General features: G+C 41.5%; 1 protein-coding gene across 3 annotated transcripts in view; it reads right to left on the bottom strand.

Moving 5' to 3' along the window:
* Positions 1 to 3191: 3191 nt before the first annotated feature.
* Positions 3192 to 27150, bottom strand: part of SUSD4 (sushi domain containing 4) — a 71556-nt gene continuing 47597 nt past the window's right edge. For all 3 annotated transcript variants that reach the window (XM_063391102.1, XM_063391101.1, XM_063391103.1), the window contains exons 4-9: positions 25295 to 25474; positions 21724 to 21912; positions 7720 to 7911; positions 7064 to 7208; positions 5448 to 5830; positions 3192 to 4254 (exon numbers count right to left, since the gene is read on the bottom strand). In XM_063391102.1, coding sequence (XP_063247172.1) covers positions 4226 to 4254; positions 5448 to 5830; positions 7064 to 7208; positions 7720 to 7911; positions 21724 to 21912; positions 25295 to 25474 — 1118 coding nt within the window. In that variant the 3' untranslated portion in view covers positions 3192 to 4225. The remainder of the gene's footprint in view (positions 4255 to 5447; positions 5831 to 7063; positions 7209 to 7719; positions 7912 to 21723; positions 21913 to 25294; positions 25475 to 27150) is intronic.

Genomic DNA, 27150 nt, shown 5'->3' on the forward strand with positions numbered 1-27150 from the left:
TGCCTGAACTGCTGTTTCTCATTGAACTCAATAGGTGTCTTCAGTTAATTGCCAAGAGAGGATTTACTTCACCTAATGCGCAGGGAGTATTAGAAGGGCTGTATTCATTCAGCTGCCTAAGATAGACAGGAAGACCAGAAAATCCCAAGTTTGGATTTGTAACAGAACAAAATTCTGAAATCAATGTCACTTCAATGCAACAGGGTTTAATGCACAGGATTTTATTGGAGTTCAGCCCACACTACATGGAAGCTTCTGCAGGTGGAATAGGGAGTATTTCTGGCTGTGGTTTTGGTGAGTGCTGACCACTGTGCCCAGTACCATCAGTTTGGAATTAGTCTATGAGCAAAACTGGGCATCAGCCAAGTTTAGTTCTCACAAGCTGGGAATCATGCAGAGACAGAATATGAAGGGGCTCCAAAGCACACATTGTGCATCTCCCCCAATGTTTTCCTGGCCTCTATTTATTTAAAACAGTCTTAAAAAAATCTCTCAGAGGTTTTTACAGCTTCTTCAGACCCTATCTCTCCTAGTAACCATCCCTGTGACTAGAATGTTTTTCCTAATATCTAACCTAATTCTCTCAAACTTCAATTAAATCTAATATTCTTGTCCAACTTATATGGATAAATTCCTTCTTTGCAAAATATGCTTCTTACAGAAAACTGAACTTCTGTGTTCTCGTTGGTGTTCTGTTGTTCACACTGGACGTTACATAATCTGTGACCTGTGAGGACAGGACAGGTTCTTCCAATTCTCTCTGCTTGATTCTCTCTGCTTGGCTGCCATCCAGCTACAGCACGTTTCCCTTGCAGAGGAAAAAATTGCTCAACATTTGACACAGTGCTCTGGCTGAGGCCTTACTAGTGCTGAGTGCAGCTGAAGGATTACTTCATGCATTTGATAAGCTACAGTTCTGTGGGAACACTCCTGTGTTGACATTTAACATGTTCACAGCAGCCAGGTTCTGTTGACTCATGCTCACTTGTGATTCACTCCCTGCAGAGCTCCTGTGAGACCTTGGATCCCCACCCTGCACCCAGCACTCTGCAGGTCAAGCCCCCGATTGTAAGTCAGTGTCAAAGGCTGGCACGTTGCTCACTTCTTCTCTTTCCTCATTTTTAAAAATACTGGCAGAGTGAAGCCAGTTCTTGTTTTTCTTTCCTGGAGTTCTCAGTACAGACCCTTTTTCTCTCTGCTGAAGGCACATGGGTTGTCCACCTTTGCTGACATGCTGCTTCTCCCCTCACCAACAAGGGTTTTCCTGGATCTCTTTTAATTCACATCCAGTTAGCTCAAGGGAAAACAGCCTATGATCTGCCTAAGATGTGCTCATCCTTCCATCTGGTTTCATTTACACATTGACCATCCTGCCACGATCAGAGCAGCCCTTTGGTCTCTTGAAGCCCTAGAAACATCCTGAGGTCTTGGGCCAGGGAGCTGTGGAATTCTCCAGGTTGCTGACACCCCAGCCCAGGGTGTCACCTTGTGGGTTGGGACACAGGTGTGGATCCAGAAGCAGGCAGTCCTCTCATGAGAATTCAAGCCCTGTGTGGAAAAAAAATAGCATGAGAAAAAAATCCTCTCTTTCCCCCCAAGTATTCAAGCATGCAAACCCCCCAAACTCAACCACACAAATAATCCCCCTCCAAAACAGCCTTTCAGAAAGTCTTATCCAACATAAGCAAAACATGGTAAAATTCCCTTCGCTTTACAAGCTGTATTTAGCAAAGTGCTATCAAAAGGCTATCAAGCAAAATTAATACATTCATTTTTTCTGGTGTGTTTGCAGTTCTGCACTTCTTAAAATAAAAATGCTCTTATAAGTCATAAATTTACATTTCTTAAGTTACCCTGTCTGGCTCCCTTAATGAAATGACTGCAATACAATACACACAGCAGTGTAAATATGTAAAACCTCAGAGCTCCAAATATTAATCAAGAAGCTTTCACAACAGAAATTAATAAATGGAAGCAAAAAAATTTAATAAGGAATGAAATTTCACAAGCCACTAAAAGACCAGCAAGAATGGATTTCATATTATTTTATAAGGCATTTAAAGTAAATTCAATACTTTTCAATGGCATTATGAAACTGAAATCACATAACTGACTGGAGGCTTGGGGTGTGCTTCAGCTCAGGCTTGGTTTTACAGCACTTCTGTCTTGTTTGCTGGAGTGATAATTCCAAGCATCAGCTGGTCATGCAAACACCTCTGGAAAGCTTGAGATCTAAAAAGGAAGGCGTAGCCAAGAAAGTACAAACACCTGATAGATACAACCTCGGATAAACCTGAACATACAGCTGCCACTGAGACAATTCAGGAGAAGAAAAATGCAAGTATTGTGTAAGGAAGAATGGAGGATAATATGGAATACATCCCATTTTTCAGTACCCATCGCTGTGTTTTCATCAGTCTTACCGTAGGAAAATTGACATAATTACTTCTGCTCACCACAGTTTTTGGTCTGCTTTTGCTTCTTGCTGTCATGTGTAGTTGCTGACAGGATGCTAATGAACACTTTTCTTGAATGGTTGCAGCACATCTATTATTCCACTAGCCTGACTCATGAGTGGGGCCACTAAATGCTACCACAATACAAATAAATCATTAAACAGTCATGAAAAAATAACAGAGCAGCTTGTAGTGATCCTCTATTTACAGCAATAGAGATATTATTAATTTACTTCGTACATAAAATCAGAACTCCCTTTTGGCTTGGATTAGCCCACATGATGGCAATCTCTGTCATTAACACACAGTGAGTTATTCCTTCAAACATTGCCAGTTTAGGATGTTTCATCTGCACAATACCAAAAATAAGACAAGAAAATCTGCTTGGATTTCCCTAAGTACATGAAACAGCCAGGAATTTTCCTGACAAAGAATAAATAGTGTGTAACGCCATGGAGTGAACCCTTCATACAGGCTTTAGCAAATGCTCTGGCACAGCCTGCAGAGCAGAGAAAACCCTTAACAAAACCCACACTGCATCTGTAGAAGCTGTGCCCCTGCTGCACCCATTCCCTGTGCTCTGCTTAACCAAAACCACTCTCCATTTTCAGCTGGATAATGGTTGTAAAGCTGAAAATGCCACAGGATAGGTGTTCTGCTACCTCCTACCTTCAGGTAGAAGCCAGTGAAAGAAGTAAGGGAGGGAAAAGAAGGCAAACACAATAGTCAGATAAGTCAAAAGAACTGAAACTCAGCTTTATTGTTTTTTTTTAAAAAGTATTCTACAATAATGGCTCAGAATACTACCACAATGTACAGGGACAAGGCAGTGCTCTGGGCTATGACTGTAGATTACTCTCATATATATATATATATTTAAGAGCTTAAGAAAGGTTGAAGCACGGCAGTTCAACATTTCTTAAGCATATATTTCATAATTTTAACATCTTCTAGACCTCTCATATTACAGCAGGATTTATCAAATGCAATGTAGTCACAGAAGTCTTGCATAAATACAAATATTGATACTTTACTTTGAATATTGTCTATGATATAAATTCTGCCTTACCTTTTAAAAAAATCTCCAGATTGTTATGTGACCTGGGAGTCTTTCCTTTTCTTTCTCTTTAAGAGTTTTTAAATATATATATATATTTATATATATTTGCTATTGTACATCAAAGTATATATGAATCCCATCATTTCTGTTATATTTTCTGCAGACATGGTCTGAAGCAAAATCACCAACAACTAAATCAAAAACTTCCTGGTTATCATAGGAAAGCCAAAGAGGATCGTTCCTCTTTTGTTTGTGTTTCAGTACTGATATTTTTTAAACTTGAAAGGATTCTTCATAAACTAGAGGTCCATAGATCATTTAAAGCAGTCTTTATAAGCAAATTTACATCTTTTGACATGCTTCTGTGAGGCAGTTAGTATCAAAATCCAATAGCATTTCTTACAGAGCCATATGACTTTCTGCGATGCAGATATACATTTCGTTTCTAAAAAGCCACAGTTCTTTGTCTACATCTGCTCTCATCAAATCCCCAGGATTCATTCATAAAACTGCTGCTGTTCCCAATGCTGATGCTGTTACCCCTGCTGTGGATTAAGACATACACCCAACCTGGTGACATCATCGCGTGGAAGATTGATCGGTAGGAAAACACCCTCCCCAAATCCACAGAGAGTCTTTTCTGTCTCGGCATCCTCATGATTCATGTCACCCAACAGTGCAATGCGACAGAGACACGACTCAGTGCAGGCTAAGGGTCTTCTTCCATCAAAGGAATCTCTAGGAGAAACAAAGAAATACCATTGGCTGCTGATGGCAATTTCCCTTTTCACTTTTGCAGAGTATTATTGTTACCAATTCTACAAAACCAGAAATGGACAGTGCACATATCTGAACAAGACATGGGATATTGCCAGTTCTAGACCCACTCAGACCCTAACACCTCTATGAAAATTAGATTACTAAAACTACACAGATTTTCTTCAACAAGTTAGGACCACAGAAACCTAAATGCAAACATCCTTGCCACTACATTAATTACTGAAGCAGCATTCAGGGGTGGCAGGGACTTCAACTGGCAACCCCATAATTTCTCCCTCTCCTCCTGGGTGTCCTGTTCCTCTTGTGATACCAGTAAAACTACCCAAACCCCTCTGAAGCAGAAGACTTCCTCCACCCAAATCTTCATCCACACTGGGTTTAAGACAGTGAGCTTCAGCTCAGTGATGGTGATGGTGGAGAGTGGGATATGAGCCTCTCCCTCTAAATGTCTCCAAGGAAAGCCATCTAGTTTCCTTAACACACTGAGCAGCACCAATCAGAACCCCATGAAATCGTGTCAGTACACGCTCATGTTTGATTTAAAGGAAGGCAGTAGTGCATGGCAGGCTCCCCCCCGCACGTAGACCTCTGGACACGTTCTCCTTATGCTGCTGTGACTTCCATGTCCATGGCTTAAGGCTCATGTGCCTCAGATGGAAGGAGCATTTTGCTGGATGCACAGACATGATGAGTTTGTTAGTAAAGGCTGCTAATTTTGGCCCAGTATGAAAATATGATTTGTTTTCTCTTTCAAGGAGAAAATCCTGCTTTTTGCTGTGAAAGCCAGGGTTATGTGAGGGAGCAGTGAACGTAGGAGTTGAGGAGCAGATGAACAGACCAGCACAGGCAAGGTGAGGGTTGGCTTTGCTGCTGTACACAGGTATTTGCTGACATCCCTGTTGATGAGGCCGGGGTCTGGACAGGAGCCTTCAGGCCTGACATTCAAATCACACACACCACAGCTAGCAAGGACACATCACAGACATGAAATTCTATAACCATGGAGCTTTACGATTTAAAAAAAGTTTCAAATTCAGGTGCAGACAAAACCACAGAGATAGTATGAGTGAGTCAGCTGGGTGAATTCCTGCTCTGCCAGTACGGAGAGATGATGTTCATGGACTCACCTACTGCCCCTGTGCAAGACTCACCATCTGTGATATCGATCCGGGGGCTCGTGGACGCAGCGTCCCCGTCAGTGCTCTGGGATGTGTCAGTTCGATCTGGGCCGGGCAGTGCGGCCCCTTGGCACGCCAGGGACGGGTACAAACTTTGCAGCAGTTCAGAGGAGCCCGACCTACTGCCACAGGTCTCAAATTCACTGGGCTGCGTGTCCGGAATCCTGGGACCGGGGTAAGCAGGAGGATTCTGATCTTCTGTCTGCAAAATGTGCCCCTGCCCCGGGGCAGCTGAGTATCCGGGTGCCAGGGCGTTCAGGCCGCTGCTGACGGCTTCGTCATAGGAAGGCAGCATGACAGGAACTCCATCCACCACCACAAAGTCGGGGTCGCCCATGGAGCCCTCCTGGTTGCCTCTACGTCAGACACAGAAAGGTTATTGCAGAGAGCAGGGGCATGTCAGCAGCAGCTCGGAGCAGCTGCTGAGCTTCAGTAAACACCACGCTTTCTGGTCATGCCAAACGAAGCCACAGGGTCATTAACATGCACAGAAATGTTTGCCAAGCTATGCTGGGGCTGACAGGTGGGATCTGTTACAGTCGGAAAAAGTGAAGCCAGTAATGGGCAGAACCGTTCCAAGGAGGGAAGGTAAACAGGTATGTGGAAGAGGTAAGGAGCACCATTTGCTGTGCTGTGCACAGTGGGTATCATGGATATGAGATCACAGACGTAGTTCACCAGGCAAAAGTGTCTGAACCCCTGGCAAAATGTATGTGCTAGAGCACAAAAGTGTTCAGAGCCCAACAGGCCCTGAGATCACTACTGCTGGATGACAAGGGTTTGGTGGCAAGATCTGTGGCCTCCTTCAGGCCTTGTTTTCAAAGGATGGGGGCTTCCTTAGCCAGTATTAAACTGGTTTCTTTTTTAAGCAAAATGTTTCTGTTAATTGGGAAGGTCTGTTAAACCCTAAAGTATCTGTTTAGTAGCCTATTAAACACAGCACAGTCCAGGCAGGAGGGAATTGCTCCCAGGTACCTTTAAGACATTAAAACATCTGAAAAGGAGAGGGCTGAAAGTCATTTTAGTAAGCTAGACAAGTCCAGGCTGTAGGCCTTCCTCATGAAAAGCACTATGTCAATCAATGTCAAATGCTCCCAGCTCCGTAATATTTTATGGAAATAAAGGAAGATGTAGAAGATGTTTATGAATTGTGATGAAAATAACACTAACGGAGGTAAAGCAAACATTTAATACAAATTTGTCCATAGAGAAAAAAGAAATTCTTTCTTAAAATTTACATTATTAAGTCTACAGTAGTTAAAAAATTAATTCCCCTAGCACCTGAAAACGAGTATTTAAAAATATTGTCAGCTATTTTTACAGGCAGGAGCAGCAGCTCTCAATAGAGGAGTGGTAATTACTCCCAGAGTGAATCTGGCAAACTTTGCCTGTTATCTTAGCTGCATGAAGTACTACTGCAGGTTTTTGGGGCTGCCCTTCCACATCAGTGGTTCAGAGACTTCTGCTCAGAGCAGAACAAAGCATCTGCAAGGCTCATGAGCTGCTCCATCTCTCCAGTAAGCAGTGCTGAGTGTGAAAACTGAATCAAGGCCCTCAACCTTCAAAATAAGAAAGAAACCAGTACAAACCGTGGAAGGAAATGTGTCTTAAATTTGGTCTGGAACATCCTGGCTAAAATAACCAGTAGCAGTACTAATAAAACACTGGTAGCAGTAAATGCCACTATTTTCCATGTAGTCAGGAGGGTCTCCTGTGTATTTGGCCAGGTTTGTTCTGTAACAGAAAGACAATACAAGAGTTGTGCTTGTATATTCCCGTTGTTATTTTATATTCAACACCACTCAGAAGTGCCAGTTAGGACCAGACATTTGTTATATGCAACTTGTAAAAACACACATAAACCCTCTGCCCTGTACTAAACGCAGTCTTAACATGAAGCTGTCACAGAGGCTGGATCTTGCTTTTTCCCCTTGACTGGTCTTTTATACATGCAATCATGACCTTAGCTTGCATACATATAAAAACACCCAGTTGTTAAAAAATACATTTGAAGAAGTAACGATCAAAATGGTTTAGAATCATTCAGGATCTTGGGAATGCATAATTGTTATATTTTAGCTTTTTTCAAAACCTGAGACTCTTGAAAATAGCAGCATCTTAAAATCAGTGCTCACCCACTTAAGCATGACATAGACGAAGCCCACCAGGCATCACCAACCTACAGATCTGCTCCAAACGAGGGGCTGTGAGAAGACAGGGCTGTCGGGCTGGGAGTATCCCTTACCTGTTTTGACACAGTACACTTGGTAGGAGGGGAACCACTCTCCGTACTGGCAGGTGATGTACTTGTAGTCGTTGGTGAGGGTGTAGCCGGGGTCGCAGTAGAACTCCACCACGGTGCCGTGGTTGTAGCGCTCGCAGGGCCGTGGGTGGCAGATGTAGTCGCCGTGACTCACCATGGGAGGTAGCGGACAAACTTGGGCAAAGGAACAGAGAGAAGAATGACATTAATGACATTAATGACATTAATGACATTAATGAACCCCCCACCGGCCAGCTTCAGAGTGCCAAAATGCAGCAGGCACACCTCAGGCTCCCTCTCAGCTCCCTGCGGGGACGCCTCATCCACACCCATGGGGGGATGCACATGCCAGGGATCACTGAAGTGGGACCTGAGAGGCTTCCAATACTTGTGGGAAGAGGAGGGTAAGAGGAAGACAAAAGGGGACACATGCCCATCAGGTGGCTGCATGGGGATGGAGCAGGGCAGTCAAAATAAGGAGAACCGCGCTTTTCACGAAGCATTTATAATTCAGCAGTAACATGCTATTTTTTTTGTTTCATTAAGATAATTAAATGGTTATATGCATTAATTAAATTCCTTTTAAAAATAAGTTTGCTGTCAGCAGTGCTGCAAGAGATGCAAAGCACCTAGTGTTGCTTAAGCATGTGCAGTCTGTATCACTGTAATTTTATTAAGTTGAGCTTAAAGTCTACTGGTGGTATTTGTGTTTTGTTATTTCTGAACAGCCCGACTGATCTCAGTGGGACCACTGGTGGAGTGAGGTCTTAAATATAGCAGAGGCTGAGCCTGTGTTAATTAAGTGGAGTGGTTTACTTAGGGTTAGGTAAATAAGAGAGAATTGCAATATAAACATATGGGACTTTTCCCATAGGCCCTGAAATGACAGCCCAGGCAGATGAATTCCATGGAGACCTGAGGGAGCACTCTGGAAAACAGCAGTGGGGAAAGCAGCTCACAAGCAGTATTTTTACAAGAGAGAAAAATTTTCCACTGTGTAAGTGTTGGTTGATTACTGCTTTCTTAAGTGCTTCTAGCACAGGGCAAAAAAACCTTACAAAGTGTAATGATGTTTCAAATGACTGCATACTGACCCAAAAGGGGCTTCAGTTACTGGATGGCTGCTTTTATTTCCCTTCAGAGGCAGTTCCCATCTGGCTCAGTGCCCCATCTACAGGCCCTTCCCTTCACTTCATGCCTCTCTCATGCAGGCAAGACCTACTGCACTGATTTAAATAATGAAAATGACATCTCTTGGAAGAAGAATCTTCCCAGAAATTACAATTCAGCTGCTTCTCCCTGTGAATCTTGTTACATGAATAATGCATTTCATAAAAAAATACACAAGATATTAAATGAATCTTCAAGAGAGGCTGATTACAATGTGCAGCAATGTCTATTCCCCATCCTCTGGAGACACGGTTTTGTTTGCATTTTCACTGGCAAGGCTTAATAATAACTTGAAATCAGAGTAAGTTATTCACATAAAAATTCACATCCTCAATGCTCTGCACATTTTCTAAAGTCTCTGGGCCCACAAGAAAGAGGAATACTTTACTTGGAAGTCAACTCAAGATTGAAAACAATTTTCTTAAGATTAGGGTGAGGTTGTCAGATTGAAATAGCAGGAAAGCACCTATTAATAATCCTTGTATTAAAAAGCAAATGATCAGTGAAAGCCATGATCCTGGCTTGCCACAAGGAAACCCGCTGTATTTTTATTACCTATGCTTAGAACATGAGAACAAAGGAAGAGAACAATTTAAGCTCCTCTGCAACTGAGTTTTGCCAAGCTCTGGCAGTGTGCAAGAGATGTGCAGATGCCCACAACCTTTCCTGCAATGAGCAAGTAGAGCACACCTTATCACAAAGAGCAACACTCAGAGAAACTAATTTTCCCCTCCAGGAATGTAGCTGCTACATCATCCCTAACCTCTTAATGTCATTGAGAGCCAAAGCAGCCTGCTGAATAGAAAAATCCCTCAAAGCTGGCATCCCAGCAATGTGGGTCAGCTCGGGAATGACACATTTCCAGGCAGATTTAAAGCTTTACACTGTGGGGACAACCCAGATATGGAGCTGTCACTCTGTTTACAAACGGAGGTGTGTTTTATAACACCCAAAAATGAGAGTATCACTCTTTGTGTAGGATATGTCCCCACTGCTAAAAAGAGTGCCACCCCTTCCAGGGACACATCCATATTTCAAGGGAAATGCTTGTGCATTGCAGGTGCTGCCTGGAAACTCCTGCAAACAATTTTTTATTGCCCTGTCAAGTATTAATCATGAATTAGTCGAGGTTTACGGGGTCATACCTGCCAACAGCTCCTGCATGAAACACTGGGAACCAACAGAGGCAATGGAACAGGTTTGAGGCTGAGGGCTTTCAGCTCAGCTGAAACAGTGCTTCATTCTTATGTCGACTGGACTGCAGGAGTCAGGGATTCTAACTCACTTGGAACATCACTCACCACCTCCCATGAACTTTATGTTCAGCCAGTTTCAGGATCCCCTCAACACGTCCATGGGCAAACTGGCCCCACGTACAGTCTGTAGCACTCAGGTTCAAAGCCTCTTTTCACAAATCAAGTCAAAGATACATCACAAACAACCCCAAATGAACTCACTTTGAGCTCTGGGCAATTAGTTGTACACCGAGTCCTTTTCTCAACTCACTTCATTCCCATGGGCATCCTGACCCAAGATCCTTTAAAGCCAGTGGAAGGAGAGCCAGCAAGTGGCCTTGGTTTTGATCATAGAAAAGAAAGATTATGAAAGTCTGGAGGGCTGCTGAACACTCTTGGCTGTCTTGGACAGAAAATTTTTAATGCAGAGCTGGTCACCTTATAGAGTCTGAACCCTTATTCATGCCAGATGCCAGTGTATGAAACCGGTTACACGGATTAAAGGAATGTGTCAGATCAAAAACTCAGGTGACAAACCTAAGGCCACTGAAATTTTTTAGTAAAGTTAAAATTCTAGCATTCCCAGTGATGAATCCTAATTGTGTTTGGAAATTACAGGCCATGGACTTCAAATGCATCAAACTCACAGAATGAAAATAGCCATAAACTGATTACAATAAAAGCATTATCTGACAAGTACATTTTCAGTGCCAAAGCCAATAGCAGTATGCACAACAATCATAGAAACAAGGGAATTCTACTTCAGAAAGTTCTCACAGATTGAAAAAAGCCCTAAGTGCTCTTCTTAAATGTTATACTAAATCTTTACTACCAATAGCTTTCAGCATCTTCACTTTATAAGGCTTTGGAGACTTTAATGCTCTAATTACAACATCCAGCGTGGATAATCCAGTAGTATTTTCTGACGACCAGCATTAAAAGACCACATGCCTGTCCTTAACTTTGAAGTTTGGCAGAGGGACAGACATAATTCAAACAGTGTCTTCTGGTGGTTCTGCAGCAGGTGATGCCGGGTCTCTGGATCTGTCTTTGTACAGCAATTGGCCACAGACTGTAAGGGGATTTACAGGAACTTTATAGCTCAGCATTCTCAGCTGAAAAGTTGAATCATTCATCAAAAAGAAAGAGCAATTGTGTTTATATGGCAAACAAATCCCTTGCTGGATGCTCAAGAGTCCTGTTACTCAAGGAAGTTGAAGGGAAAAATTCCTCATTCGATTTGGTGGACTTTGCTGCCTGCTCCTAGGAGCTGCTGGAGCTGAGGGTTCTCCTCTGAGATCAGCTTTCTGCTCTGGCTGATTTTAATGAAGGACTAACACTATCAACAAGAGCTTAAAACCCAGGGAGCTGAGCCTTGTGTCACCAGCAGTGTGACACTGTGGCCTGGAGCAGAGCCAGGCAAGGGTGGCTCAGGCTGAGGGCACTTGAGGAATTAATAAGGTTCACCCAGTGATTTTTCCTACCCATTATGGTCAAGAAGCTTTTTAAACTCTGCCCTGAGGATGCTGCAGTAATTCTGCAATGTTGACACTGGAACTGAAGGAGGGAGGGAAGATTTTTTGGCATTAGCATATTCTCAATTAACATCGAAGGCACATAATAAAGACATTACATGACTTTTTAAAAGCCACTGGTAAAGAGATAACAGTGGTGTTACAGATATTTACACAGCTCAAAACCCATTTTTTTAGACAGTGCTCAAAGGCTAGTGGTTTTAGTCTGTGGTCAATGTAGACAGGTGTAAATCACTCAGGTTTTGCCCAGCGATTTTTATGTGAGCCAAAAAGTAAAAGCAAAAATGCCTTGAAGTATGGGAAAAGTATTAAAAATAATAATTAAAAAAGGGCTAGGAACAAGCAAGCTAATTTTCCCCAGTGTAAGGCCAGCCATTTCTGTTTGACACGGGGATGGAGAGGATTAGAGACATTTGCACCTTGTAAAGAATAACACTTCTTCCAAGCACATGGTGAATGCCTGCTCGTTATTCAGAGTGAGAACAGATTAAGATGAAACTTCCAGATGAGAAAGACACAGATAAAAACCTGCCAGCTCCAGTGTGCAGGGAAATGCTGGTGTGTCTCACTCAGAGAAACATCTGAGAGGAGGAGACACTGTCTGCTTTGCTCACACACTGGAAGAGAACAGGAGTTTCTCCTGACCCTCACTTGTCGTTTTTGTACCCATCAGGACAGTAATTATCACCAGGAATCTGGACACTTGTCACCTGGCTACTGCAACCCAACCAATGTTTAATTCAAGCTGTCACTTACTGAGCAGAGCACAGCTGTGTGTCCCAGCAGGTCTGACCCTGCCCATCGAGGGTGGCCAGGTCCCCCCTGAAGCTTTACTGGCTGGCTTCTGGGGCCTAAGGAGGGATTCTTTTCCATATCCTGCTTCTGTACAAACACATGCTTAGGGTTTCAAGATCTGAAAATTGTATTTTTTATAAGAACATAGAAGATGTAGATTATGTTTGTTTGTTTTCTTTCTTCTTTATGAACACTGTGCTAATAGACTTCCTTTCTTGGTTCCCTCAGGGTGCCATCACCCTTCATACCTTCACAATAAAATCATCAACCAAGAAGTTTTTCTTTCATATTCATAAGAATTCCTGTCCAGTTCACCTGACAGACCTGTCCATTTCCACAGGTATTACCAGCAAATGAATCACACCTGCACTGCACAGTACAGAGCCTGAGGAAAAAAATCTGCACTTTGAATACTAAAAAAGGGATTTTTCTATTCTATACTTCAATTTACAGAAATTTCAGTTATACATAATTTCAATTTACAGAAATGTATAAAATCCAATGTATTTTAATTCTAAAATAGCAAAAGAAAAAATCCCATTAAAATGTCCAGTGTTCTAAGTAGGATGGAAGAAAAACTACTGGACTTAACTGCTCATATCCAATCAAAAGCATGAAGAAGAAATCTGGAGGTTTGTAAAAGGAAGGAAATAGCAAATCCAGTTGCTTTAAAATAAGCCCTGTCAAAACATCTCATTCTAAGAACAGCTGCTTAATTAGACTTTTTTTTATGACACTCTTTAGGAAAGTAAGCAGAACAGGAAGCGTTACTGGAGTAGATTTTCATTTAGGGTGAATGTCAGCCTAACAATATCCTAATGAAACATTCCTACAAGAAATGCTGCTGGCACTGGGAAGAGAGACTTGGTGTCTATTACAGCTGTAAGGGAACAAACTTGGAGGCCATTGAATTTGTGTTCTGAAAGTGATGCCATGCTTTCAGGAATTTTTCTGATTACTCATTCCCATGGCAAAACAGTTATTACAAGAGTAATAACAGAATAGAATATTTGGTGGAAACAACTGAGCACTCATATATAAAGTAAATCCTATTTAAGCCTGACTGGAGATGTAAAATAATGAAGATACAAGATGTTTACTTTGAACTCTCAAGTTGCCAGAGAATTTATTTCTTGAAAGCCTAGAGCAAGAATTATTAATAATATTGTATTCTTAGCCAATAGAGTCCAAATTCTTTTCAGTCTTAACCTTTCTTGATTACTTGACCTTCACAATGCCACTTAGATGTTTTCTACTGAAAAGACACCAAACAAATAAGCAATTTCTTCCTCAGCTAGTCAATGTTCAAGCAGCCAGGAACACACCCCAGGTCTCCTGGCCCCAGACTGCTGGCTGTACCCCTAGAAAATCACCCCAGGGTAATTCTGACCCAGCTTTGACACTGAGGTAAGCCTTTCAATGTGCACACAGTGAGAAGAAGAACTTCTCACCTTCTACAGAGTGTGAAATGAATTGAATAATTAAGTTTTTAAAGAAAAGCTGCTTCTCTGGTCTAGCTTTGATGAGCACCATCTTGCCGAGAATTGCATGAAACAGTATAAAACTAGTTTCAAACATGTTTTAATAATAATTTAAGATTAGCTGATTCCAAAATGGAAACAGACAGTGTTTTACAAGCAGTTATGGTACACAATTCCTTCCTGGAACTGCAAATTGTCCAGCAGGTTTTGCAGTTCCAGTCAGTTGAGCTCCTACAGGAGCATCATGCCAAATTCACACTCAACCTCAACAACTCTGCCCTTCCCAGCACAGTATCCTGTGAAACATTGCTGAAGTCTTTAGTATCAAATGCATTTCACAACAAATACAGGATGAAGCACACCCCAAATGTGCTTCTTCCTATAAATTATAAGTTAAACAATAAAAGTTTCATTTAAACTACAAAAAATTGATTACAAGTTTGCAGCTAGAGAACTAGGACTTCTTTTAGCAAATGCCTCACAATTATATTTAAGGAAATATTTACATTCCTTATTAATTTGTGAGCGCTTGGAGCACTGTGGTCTCATTTACAGCAGATAAATCTGGCTTTCTTCATCCCTTGCTTCCAGTTCTGTTTCCTCCTTCCCTCATGAGTGGATGGCTTTACGATCAGCAATGGTCTTTTTAGGACTTTGAGAAACAGATGCTGGGAACTACATAGACACTTTGCAGGGAGGAATTAGAAAACTCCAAAATCAATCAAGGCTTGGGTATGTGACAGGCATCCCAGGATAACCTGATGACTGGGAAAGGTCAAAGTGCTTAGAAGTATAATGGAAGGGAGAGAAAGAACAGTCAGGAAGCTGGCTAAGAAAACCAGACAGCCAAAGGCTCCTGTCAGGAATGTCTGAAAAAGCCAGTGCTCACTGAAAGCTGGATGTATCAGCAGGTTTTTATGTTACTTTAATCCCTCTATTTTGAATAGCTTTTCCTTCTTTGTCATAAGCAAGAATCCCTTGCTTGTGTGGGGTTACCTACACCCATCATCAGGGACTGATGGAGACAAGGAATGCTGGAATAGACAAGCTGTAATCCAGGGCTTATCTGAAGGCTGAGGAAATCAAGCTGTACCACATAAGGAAGGAAAATCACAAGGTCCCATTCCCAATGGAGAGCTACAAGAAAAAAAACCCAAAATGGTTTGGGGAGGAAAACCAGCACATGATCTTAGCACTGTAATTTCACAAACCATCTTACAAGACCAGGAGGGCATGGAGGAGTGATGGTTTCTGGTATTTGTGTTCAGTTCCCAAGTGCCTGCCTACACTGATTGGTAGAAGTGCCACCTTTTAAATATTGGGGTTTATCTCTGGAAATGAACAAGGGAGTAGACTTCCTGATTCACAGAGTCCATAGCTACAGTTCCCTCCATCTGTGGAAGATGTTCTGTGAGTGCACTGTGCGGCCAAATTTAATGAACATGTCCGTAAAGCGCAAAGATGTTTGATTTCAAGGTAGGCAATGTATTATTTTCCCTTCCTATCCTTGTCAGATACAGTTAAAGATTAATATCAAAAAATAGCCCTCAGGAAGAATTTTTGCCTGCTTTCCCCCACCTAACTCACAGTATATTTAAAGCGCTATGGATAAAACACTACATGCATCTGGCAGCTGATATGGAACTTCAGGGCAGAAATTATGACTCCATGAACAAGCTGGGATGTCTGACTGATTCTAGAAATGCTAAGGAGTTTCTGAAAGGTACAGGGGTGATAGAGCAGGTGTAAAACAATGATTTACTGTGCCAGTCCTGTGCAACAAGCAGTATCAATGACATGAAAGAAACAGATTACAAGATGTTACTCTGTTCCTTTCTTGAAAAACTATGAACAGTGCAGAGGGCATCTATTTCAAAACCAGCCAAAATCAAAGATTTCTGCAATGCAAAAAAGGAGCAAGCACTTAGAAATATAATGCACTTCTTAGAAATATATGTTCTTCCATGTCTTCAACTTGGAGCCTGTTCTCTAAACCTTCCATCCCTCACAACAAGAGCTGCAAAAAGCTCATTTTGTTGCCTATCCATTCTGTCTTGGATGTGGACTATTTTCCTTCATGTTTCACTTTGCAATACAACTGCTGGAGTTAAGAGACTGAATGACTACTTAGTAGCATAACTTGACTTCTCTGTCTAGCATTTCATGTCTCTGCTTCTTTTTTATTCAATTCTTTTCCACACCTCTTCTGCTGTGGGTAACAGATCAAGTTCAGCATTTTCCAACAGCACAAAAATCCAGATGTTCCAAGTTAAAGTGTTCGCCTTCCACACTCACACATGGATGCATATAATTTCTGCACTCCTGGATGATGAATGAATCACCTGTCTACAGTGCAGAAACAAGCAGAATTATTAAATGACTTTTTCTAAAAAAAAAAAATATAATCTTAGATTTCTCATCATGCTTGCTTTCCACAACAAGCACCCTCCGGGTGAGACACTGTCAGCCTATTTCATCCTTTGGGTATCAGGCTGAAGGTGTCACTGACATAAAGGTGTTGCCCTGTCTATCCTTAGATATATGGTTGTCTGCTGCTATTTAAGCATTTACTGCTGGTTGTAGTGTCTGAGTCACACATTTTGCTGTAGGCAGTGAAATACCACTGTAGTCAGAGCTATTAAAAAGCAGGCTATCAATATGTCCTATGTTAACATTAACTCAGTTAACTTGGATGACCTCTTTGGCAGTTGAGCAATATTTAATTTATTCTCCCTCCTGCCTGCAAGCTGAGTAGCTGCAAACCAAAAACAGAATCCCGGTATCTATCTCACTTAATTTCTCAATACCACAGTGTTTCATAACTTGCTTGTATTGCTGCCCTCTGCTCCCTCTACAGGACTTCTATGTGTTGGAGATGTGCTGCATCAACATTATCATCCCTGAGGATACACATCAGTCTGTCATGTTGGAATTTATCTAAAGCCTTCTCAAAGTCAGCAGAGAAACACAGAGAGAAATCCATTTGTACCACTGTACAACATCTCAGGCTTAGGATTACTTACTTCATCCCATCTCCTGAACATAACTGATTGCAGGCTGACTTCTGTCCTTTTTTCTTGGGGTGTTGCTCTATGCTCCTTCAAGAATTTAAAAGATTTTAAGCCTAGTTTATCAGATAGATGGCTTGGTGTCAGTCACTATTCCTGACATTAGGAATTGTTATGGAAGAATATACATCTGTGAAGCTTTCCTTCAAAGTGTCCTGCACGTAGCTAGTAACAAAGTTTAAGCTATTTTGTTTTGAACAATTACAAGGCTAAGGCATTTCATCTGTCGTATCAACCTCTTCTGTCACACCCCTTCTAGGGTCTAAATCAGAATTACCAGCCCCTCTCTACGAGTGTGTATCCTCAGGCCTACGAGAAGAAAAATTTTAAACCTCTGTTCTGTGTTCTGGCCTGTCTTTCAAGAGTATTTTTTTTCTCTGCAGCATACTTTGTTGGTTTTGATTTTCATCTGGCTAACCCCTTTTTAATCTCCACAAATCTCCTGTTGCCCAGGTAAGGGGGGTTGGGTTCCCTTGCAATTCTTGCTTTGTTGTAAAATTTCTTAATTCCTTCCTTCTCCTACCTTTCTTCCACAGTTTCTATAATTTTCAGAATCCTGTCAGTACCTTTATGGTTGCTTAGCTTTGTATCTTTTCATCTACCCTCACAATGAGGTGGTTTTATATTCCAGAGTTCAGAAATACCTTCAGGTTTTTTCTGTGTTTCACTCTCTTCTGTTTATTGAATATCTCCTTTGAAGTCTATTCCTCATGTTTGTTTCATTTTGATTTCAGATCTACCTACAAAAATTTGAAATTTTCTATTTTACCTTCTTTCAAGTTTAACTTCAGCTAAAGAATCTGCTGGTCCCAGAAAGGAGAATGAAGCTTTGATATTGCAATATATTTGACTTCTTGCAAGACCAGCTTTTCTGTTCAGCTGGGATGCTGCTGAAACAAGACATTCTAGGTAACAGGATCATGTCTATTGTTTGCAAATTCTATCAACCTGTTTTCCCTTTTACTCTTAAATACAAAGCCAGGAATTCCCAATGACACTATCCATACAACTGCTTTATTTTCTGGCACTATAATCAAATTCTCCCAGCCCTTCCTCTCTTTATCTCCTTCCCTTGCCACTCCTCACCCAGTTCTTTATAAGAACTATTCCTTACATCTCCTTGGAAGATTTCCAAAGGGCATGAAAAATTAAAATACAGACTCCAGATGGCAAGGAATGTAATCATATGCAGATCTTGTTCCCAAAGTACTCATGGCCAAGGTTTCTTTTTTCAGTTTGGTTTGGGGTTTCTTGGGTTCAGGGTTTTTGGGGTTTTTTGTTGATTTTTTTTCTCAAAGTCCTGTGTGATCTCTCAGTTCACTTTAAAGTACCATATCATAAACATTTCCTAGTTTTAAATGTTTCATTTCACAGAGTTCCATACAGGTATGTTTTCAAGTGTTTGCTCTCCTCTGATGTTTCTGGAAGCCATTTGATTTATTTTACAATTAATATTTATACCCCCTGTGGTATTCTTCACTCTCATTAATTCTGCACCCATGTTTTGCATACTGGATTTTACAGAAGGCAATCACTATCTTACATCAGTTTCTACAGATGGATAATTAACCCCAAATTGGTAATTTAAAAATCATATTAAAAACCCCAAAGCCCATTTTCCTTCAATTTTCTTGGAAGTGCCTATTGAGTTTCCGTACAAAAGAAGGTTTAAAAAGTTTCTGCATAATTGTGGAAGTCCACTAGAAAAAAAAGGAAATTAAGAAAGTTAAAGAAGAAGAAAATTCAGTGTGAAGATGCTTCATCTTATCCTCTAAATGAATGTAAAAATTTCTAGAACTGGTAAAACAACACTGTTTCCTTTACTGTCCTCTGATACCGCTCAACCATTTCAACTGCAGCCACCCCAAATGATTCAGCTTGAGGCAGACACTCAAAAATCAATCCAAATGTTTTAAATCTGGCACAAGCATTTAAGAAGAGGATCTCGTAGCAGCGAACACTTGGCAGCCTGAGCCAGAGGCATCCTTTTTTGCCAGAGCCATAAGCACTGCCCTGGCCACAAGCAGCTGTCCCTGAGCAGTCGCTGCTCAGCTCTGCACTGCTGGCTGCACTTCAGTGCCAGGTGACACACTTTCTATGCTCTGCTCTGAATAAAGTGGCACTGGTTTCACAGAAATCAAAAAAACCTTCCTTCCCAAACAGCAAAAACCAGTCTCTCAGCCGAGCTGGTGGCAGCTCCGTGCTCACTGCTGTTGAGGGTGAGGCTGGGAAGCCTTGGAAAGCCTGATGTGCAACAGGAGCTGCATGGTCCCTGCTGTGACCTTCTATTCAAATAGAGCTGCAAACCCTTCATTCAGAATTTATTTGCCCTAACAAAGAGGAAAAAATTCACCAGATTGATGTATAGTATTTTTATGACTACACACAAATTTAGGAAATCCCTTCTGTGGAGGCTTCAACAAGAACATACATCTAAATGAGGAAGCTGTAAGCAGCATTGTTTATAGGAGAATAAAAGCTCTCAAATGGTTTGCTATAGCTTCCTAGCAGTCATTTGCTTTTAATCATTACCATATTAAAATACTGAGCAGGAAATGTCATTACGATGCATTTTTAATTGAACATGGAAAGAAATAAATGGAATTAATTTGTTATTTGCAGATTTCCTCTGTGAAAAATACTGCTTGGTGAGATTACACCACACACATAAAGGGAACGCTGAAAAATGAGCTTGACATTGGAATGCAAGGTGGAGACTAAAAAAATATGCAGGGAAGGAATTTTGTCCACAAATTAAGAGTAGTGGATTGTAACAAGATTCCTGGAGACTGGCACTCCTTGCATAAATCACTTGAACAAGCACTTTCAAACAAGGGCATCTCAAGTTGATTTACCCTGTCTGGATTCATTCTGACGATCGCTGCACACCTGCTGCAGCAGCCCTACGGCACATCTCACAAGGGGAGCTGTCAGGAGTGACCTTTCAGTGCTGCTGGAAGCTCTCTCTTCTCTCCCAAAGATGAGCAGCATCAGCTCTTGCAAGCCTTGTGCTCCAGATTTGGTCTCCTGTGGTTCACTTAATGAATGCACTGATGGGATGCCCACGTGAAACCACCATGGAAAGGTTTGGCATTTAAAGAGGGCAGTAAGAAAGTGATTCAAAGGGAGGCTGAACTGAAATCAGAACTGAGGAGGCCTCCCTTTGATGGCTTTGGCCCAGAATCTGGCATACACCGATCCCCCCATCAAAGACCATCATAGCTGAGTGGGGATGATAACTTTTGACGTGTAACTTAGAATGTAGAACTGTCAGGGCAGAAGTTCTTGCCCCATGTTTTAAATTATCGAGAAAAAGAGCCTCTCTGTGACTTTATAATACAAGCAAGAAACAATTGAGCACATGAGTTTTCCCAGGTATTTTGATAGCAGCTGAGATCCTCACCTGTGTTAAGTACAGTAAGACACAACTTTTTCTGCTTCACATGCTCAAGTTTCATGCTCTCATCCTTCTAACTGAAGAATTGTCATTTTTATCAAATCAGTTATATTGTTTGGATTAAGCCTAACAGTGCCCTTCTGATTTTTTAATGTGTTTTCCATGCTATAAACAACAACAAACAAGCCTTCCAAAAATGGCTTACATAGAGCTGATTGAGGATTAATCTTTCATGGTGAGCTAAATAAACAAACAAAAAATCATGTTTTGTCATTCCAAAATTGCAAAGGCATTTTTGAATTTTGGAACTTGAACTGTCAGCTAAAAATAAGGATCATTTAATTACTTTTGTGTGGTTTATCACTTCGTTGATGCTTTTGGCAAATTTTTGCACTTCCAGAATGCTTAGCATTTAGTTCAGTGACATAAGCATCACATATGAATTCCTCTAATTGCTTTTGGCTAAATTCTACATATAGAGAGCTTCCTTACAGGCTTGAAATAGAACAAAAATTGAGTTCTTTTAGGGGAATGAAATGCCAAGGATGTATTTGGATTCTCATGACTCCCTGGGATGTTTCATTCAAGATGTGAAGATGTGGGAGGCCAGTTTATGCCATTTTGGCGATGTATGGAGCAATCCATCCGGTGTCACTGTGTTAAATGTCTGGGATGCAAATAAAAAAGCACTGTAACACCCTCCATCCCAGCTCTAGTCACAGATTATTCCTTTCGGCTCGGTAGGCTCTACCTGTTTCACACAGAATGGTTTTTGTGTTCCTCATCAATAAATCAGCTCAGTCGTTTTAGTTGTCAGTCCCTCTTTAAGGCTGACTACTACGAGAGACAGCGAATACTCGAGCGTGCAGCACCGTGTGGTGCTGAGCAATGACTGCAGCTGGCACAGCCCAAACCAAGAGTTTCTGTGGGGTATTTTCAGCTGATCATGGAAATCCATCCGTATGTGTAGGAGCTCTGGCCATCTGCACGGGAAGGCGAGTTATGTAACCTCTCCAGAGCTCTGATCAGAAAGGCAGAGAGAGTTCGCATTTTAAAGGCAAAGCAATCATTGGGAGCTTTCCCTCTTGCTCTTGGGACACTGCGAGAGCAAACTCTGCTTAGGGAGCACCAGGGGCTGAGGTACAGCAGGCACAGCAGGCTGCACACAGCAGAACCCACACAGGCTCTGCACAGCCAGAGGAAACAGCAGCGAGAGTGGAACTGTGCCCACAGCCCTGAGGCACAGTCACACACAGCATGCAGGTCTGGCAAACTGCAAAGATAAACAAACAGTAAGACATTTACCTTCCACATCAAGGCACCTAGGTGGGCTATCTGACCAGATAAGGTTATACATGCACTCAAGGATCTCTGCCCCTTCTAGTTTATATCCAGGAAAGCACTGATAATACACCACTGTTCCTACGGGGAAGGAGGCCCCGAACTCAGATACGTTAATGTAACTATGAGGAAGAACCAACGGCCTCAGGCAACCTGCAAATTAAGAAGAGGGAGGTTTCTTTTATTATCAAGTGCTTATCTCAGTCATCTTCACGCATCTCAGTTACAGTTTCTAAATTGAGGAGTGAGATATTTTTCATCCTCTCCACTATGAATGGCATGTCTGCGTGATCTCCCTCAGATATATCTGCCTCATTATCCTCTTTCAAACCCTTTTGTTGTTTAGCCCACACGCTTTGCTAGCGTGGGCTTCACTCCCAACAAATCCAGGGAAGGTTTTCGGAAACTGACAGTATTTTGTTTAACAAACATTCACCGTTTCAGCAGATGGCAATTTCTTTCTGAGGTAGAATCTTTAATAAATGAAGATTGTCATTTATATAAATGGTGAGCTTTATTCCTCCTCCTAAAAGTGACAGGCATGTAAACTCTCTTAAATATTAAAGCCGCTCCTGTGACAAACTGCACGCAGCTGTAAAAGATTTGCAAGCAGAGTGAATGACTTCGAAATTCTGGTCTGAGGAAGTCTGAAGGGACATGACTTCCTAGGAGCAGTCCCATGACAACCATTGAGCGAGGGCTCTGACTAGGTTAGCAAAAAGTTAAGGCACCTGTTATTGTCAGAAATTGTAAATGTAGTCAGAATCTGAGGCTGTGCTCCAGTTCTACTTCTGGAATTACTCCTGAGGGATTTGTATGATGGCTGGTACTGAGCAGTGTCAGTTAAATGGTCACCAACCAAATTCGGGGCAACAAGGAGCAGTGAATTTAACAGATGGCTTGTCTTTGTAACATGTCATTCCTCGTGGCCCTAGAAATGACCCTCTGGGTAATACTTGATACTGCTCAATTTTTTAATTTGCAATAATGTGGAGAAAAGATGACTACTAATCATGCCATGAAAAATAATATTTTAAAATTATGTGACTAATGGAAGCTGCATTATGGCAGTCCACAAATAGGTCTCTTGCCACTACTAGGAATTTGTGAAGGATGTTCATAGGACTCCCATAATATTAAGCTAGAGGAGGAAACAAAAATCAGTCTGAGAACTTCTTGTAAGGTACTGGCATTTAAAACAAAAAGCCTCAGCAGCATTTCAAGCATCTATTTCCTTGCAATGGTCTTTTGAGGGAGAGGAACAAATGCAAAAGAAAATAAGATAAAAAGCTTGAAGCTTTTTGCAGCATGCTGTACCACCAGAGCAATGATTTTGTAGCTGTTTAAGCAGCTGGTTATGACCCTGCTGAAATAAAGTTCCAAGCACCCTATCTGCTGGCTGCTGCTTCTACCCTGATCAAGAATGCCCCACACACAACCCACTAATTCCTGCAAACTGAGCAGCCCATGGAGCAGGATGACATAAGTAGCCCCCAGCGGGACAAAAAGAGCACAGACTGCCCAAGCAAGACCAAGCTTACTCTTCTCTGAACTGTATCAGGGAAAATTTGGTCCTGCTGGCTCAGAATTTTAATGCTCATTCTGTTCCTGGTCATGCAGGACAGAGATTTATTTGAATTTGTATGACAGCCAAGCATTTGTGAAAATTCCTTGGTCTCCAAACAAGTCAAGTTGCTTGAAAAATTTAATTTTGACTTTTTTTTTTTTTTTTTTTTTTTTTTTTTTTTTTTTTTTTTTTTTGGCTAAATAACATCATTCCAGACCAGTAATTAATATTATTACCTCATGGCAAAAATTGAGGTTAGGTTCTTAAACACTCTACAATCCTTCCCCACTGCTCTGGCAGGGATAAAAGGCATCTTAGTGTCATCAGCCTCCCCTGCCTTTTGTAATGGAAGGGCTGCAGAAATGTAACTGACAGCCTACCTGGAGCGAGTAGACAAGTGCCTTTGATCTTACCAGTGCCTGACATGGCAAAAAGGAAATTCTGGAATTCTGGAACTTTAAGGAATTTGGCAAAATATGGCAGGGTCTTGAATCTGAGTTGCCTATTCTCTGCCTGCCTGGTAATGACAGCACTTGGGTCTCGTGCAATTGGTTTCTTAACTTTTATCAGCACTGCTTTCATTTTGAAAAGCAATTAATATTGACTATTGAGTAGGAGCAATTGATTGTGTTTCACAGTACAAACACAGCCACAGAAGTAACAGGCTAAGGGGTATTTGGGATACTTCTGCTTGCTCAGTAAATATTGCCTGTCACAAAGTTTGCACCTGGATCTCTGGCAAATACAGCATCTGCAAATCAATCTTTTAAGCATTCATCTCCCCCTACTGCAAGAGTTTTAATCTACCTAAATTAAGTGTGAGGTGCACAGAGAAGGGCTGTACACTTCACAACTGCCACACGTGATGCCGTGGCTGATAAGATACCTCAAAGCTGGTTTTGCTATGGTTTTGTAAAGCCTCCCCTTTGCTGTTAGCCCTGTTCAGATACAATGTGTACATGTAAAATGCTGAGCTAGCCTGGTAATATGTCTAAGTTTCTGCCACAGTTGAAGGCAAGATCTTGGGGGACAGTCTGATGTGCTATTGCTCCTGAGAAGTGTCCCAGCTCCCCTGCCTGCCTGCCCTGACTCTGCAAATTGTTGTGGCAGTGTAATTGAGTGCCTACAGAGAAGTGTTAGCTCTAAGAGGCAACAGATGGGTTTGAGGAAAGTTGGGACTAACCCAGTCTGCTCCTCACTTAGAATCGCTGGCTGCTGTTCAGTGGGCCAAGCTTGTTACCAAGGCGTGGCTTGGTTAAAACGGAGCCAGTGGTACTCAGATGTGCTTCTTAAAATGTGAAGGGAAAGGGAGCCCAGGGTTATTGAGTTTCCACTCACTAAAGCTGGCTTACCCCCAGCCATTTCTCACAGTCTAAGCTGAGCTGGGATCCCATGCTGTTGATATTTCCAGTTCTGTGGCTAATGGCTTTTCTGGCCAAAATCACCCCTGTGCATACTCTGAATTTTCAGTCAATACGTAAAGGTTTAATGGACTGTGAATCTAATCAACAGCTCTGCTGAAAACTCTGACAGAAGAACAGGTTCCAGTTTCTCTCCTCTTCCCCTGCCCTCTGCACAAGGTAAAGGAAGATAAAGTGCAGTTAGAAGCTTAAATTTTTCTACAAATCAATTGGTGGAAAAATGTAAGATGCCCATCAGAACTTCTGACTGATTACCTTGCTTGTTTGTTACTTTTTGTTTCACTGTATCTGTGTCAGATTTGAGTTTTGCAAACAAAAAACAGTATTTAAAGTAGTATTATAAGCATGGGAATGTTCAGGAAGCGACATCTTTCCTGCAGTAAGCAAAGGGAAAGAGAAATCAAAAAAATCTTAGCAGCAACACTACTCAAACACTGCACTGTGGAGCTTATCAGATCACTGACATTCTTACAACTGTAGGAAAAAATATTGGCAAGCTATCACAAGAGGCGTGAGCTATAAAACAGGACGTGCTGGAGTACTAAACCTTGACATATGGGTAGATTATCCCATGTTCCATCGTCTTGACATATGGAAACCATGTTGTCTAAGTCAGGGTAACGGATCTGGAATCCTTCATGACAGCTGATTATTAACTTATCGCCAGTCCTGTATGTCTTGTTATGAACCTCTGCATCTTCAACATGTGGAACAAGGCAATCTGTGACTTCACGAGAAAAAGAAATAGTAACTTAATTAAAAAAACATGGCTAGCTATTCAGTAATCAAGCTCTTAAACAGAAGTTAGCATTCAATACAAGTGCTGTGCTTAAACTGTTTGGAAAATGCATGCATTTCAGTAAACGTGCCCTTTCCTTACTAAACCACCATTTTACAAAGTCTATAGCACTGTAGGAGAAGCTGAGGTAATGAATCATTCCCCCAGCCTTTTAAAAACCAACAAAATTAGGAGCCTTTAGGAAGACTGTGGTTAAATTTGACCCTCCATTCATCTTGTGTGCAAATTACACCCCAAAGTCTGACTATCCCAAGGTTCCACGCAAAGGCAGACTCTGACAGCACTAAGGACAGGACGAAAGAAAAGATAAAATACAGATATGGCACAAGGAACACAGAAAAGCTGCAGTTTTGGCAGAGAGACAGATGAAAATCAGGTACATTTACAAGGGTTTATCCAGCTCCATTCCACAGAGTTCATTATGAGAATGCCTTCACTTTAATCTCCTTGATTATGTTTCAAATCAGATAGTTTTGTGTGCCTGCATTCATATGCCTTTAGAGGACATGATTTTTAGGGTCCTGAGCAGCATCTCAAGTGCTTGTAGGAGACTCTCAAGAAAGGACTGCCAGCCTGAAGTGATAAACAGGGACGGGCTCTAGTACCTGTCTGTGACACATGCATCAGACAGTCTCTTATCTCACTCTAGGTACCAGTGCTAAAGACACCAAAATACAGAATGAAACTCAGAACTCTGAAAGATGTGGAAAGGGGAAAAATCCTCTAGTAATACTGAATTATTGAGAAACAAGCCAGGAGGGTATGAGGGAATACTCTGGGTGACTCAAAGTTCATCCTCATCACAAAGGCAAAGTGAGATGAAACAGAAGACAGGAAAAGATTAAATACTGGGAGAAAAATTTTGTTTGTCTGCCAGCAGTCAATCCATGACAGAGATGGTAATAAAAGTTTCCAGGCATCAAAACCCAAGAAGTATTTCAAACACAAGAAAGACAAAAAATATTATAAACCTGTGTTATGTTGGTTTATTCCCCCAACACTTCTACCTTGAGAGATGGTTATATTCATTTGAGAACTCTGTACTTATTAAGAAAATAAAAAAGAAATCTCTTGAGACTTGCATAGAAGAGAAAGTTTCTGCCATTTTCATGGGTAATTCTTGCTAAAGAGGAAGAGGCAAAGCTAAATTTATATTTAGCAATTAATTGTTAGTATGCACTAAGCAAAGTGACAATGACAGCTTGTTTGTTTAGAAGCACAAGTAGAAGGAAGATAAACTGTCATTTAGCATTCACAAACTACTAAAAGCAAATGTATTTCATAATGTTCTTATTTAGTTGGGGGGGGTCTGTTACTCTGAGACTCAACCACTAAATTTACTAACCTGAAGGGGGAAAGTGTTGCTCCCCCAATTAAAACATATTTTGTACCCTCCCATCACAGAGATGTTTCTAAAACACATTGTACTTGGCTATCTTTTGGTAAGGGGCCTGAGCACATTATTAGTTCAAACTCGGTCCATTTCTCCTGTTACTTTTTAGCTTCTTGGCAGATGCTGCAGGTGCCTCCCGCTGCTGGCAGCAGGAAGGGCTGGCAGCCTGCCAGGTGGGCAGAGAAACTGCAGCAAGAAGTTCTCTTAGAAT

The sequence above is a fragment of the Prinia subflava genome, chromosome 2, assembly GCF_021018805.1.
Source record: "Prinia subflava isolate CZ2003 ecotype Zambia chromosome 2, Cam_Psub_1.2, whole genome shotgun sequence".
In the NCBI taxonomy this organism is placed as follows: domain Eukaryota; kingdom Metazoa; phylum Chordata; class Aves; order Passeriformes; family Cisticolidae; genus Prinia; species Prinia subflava.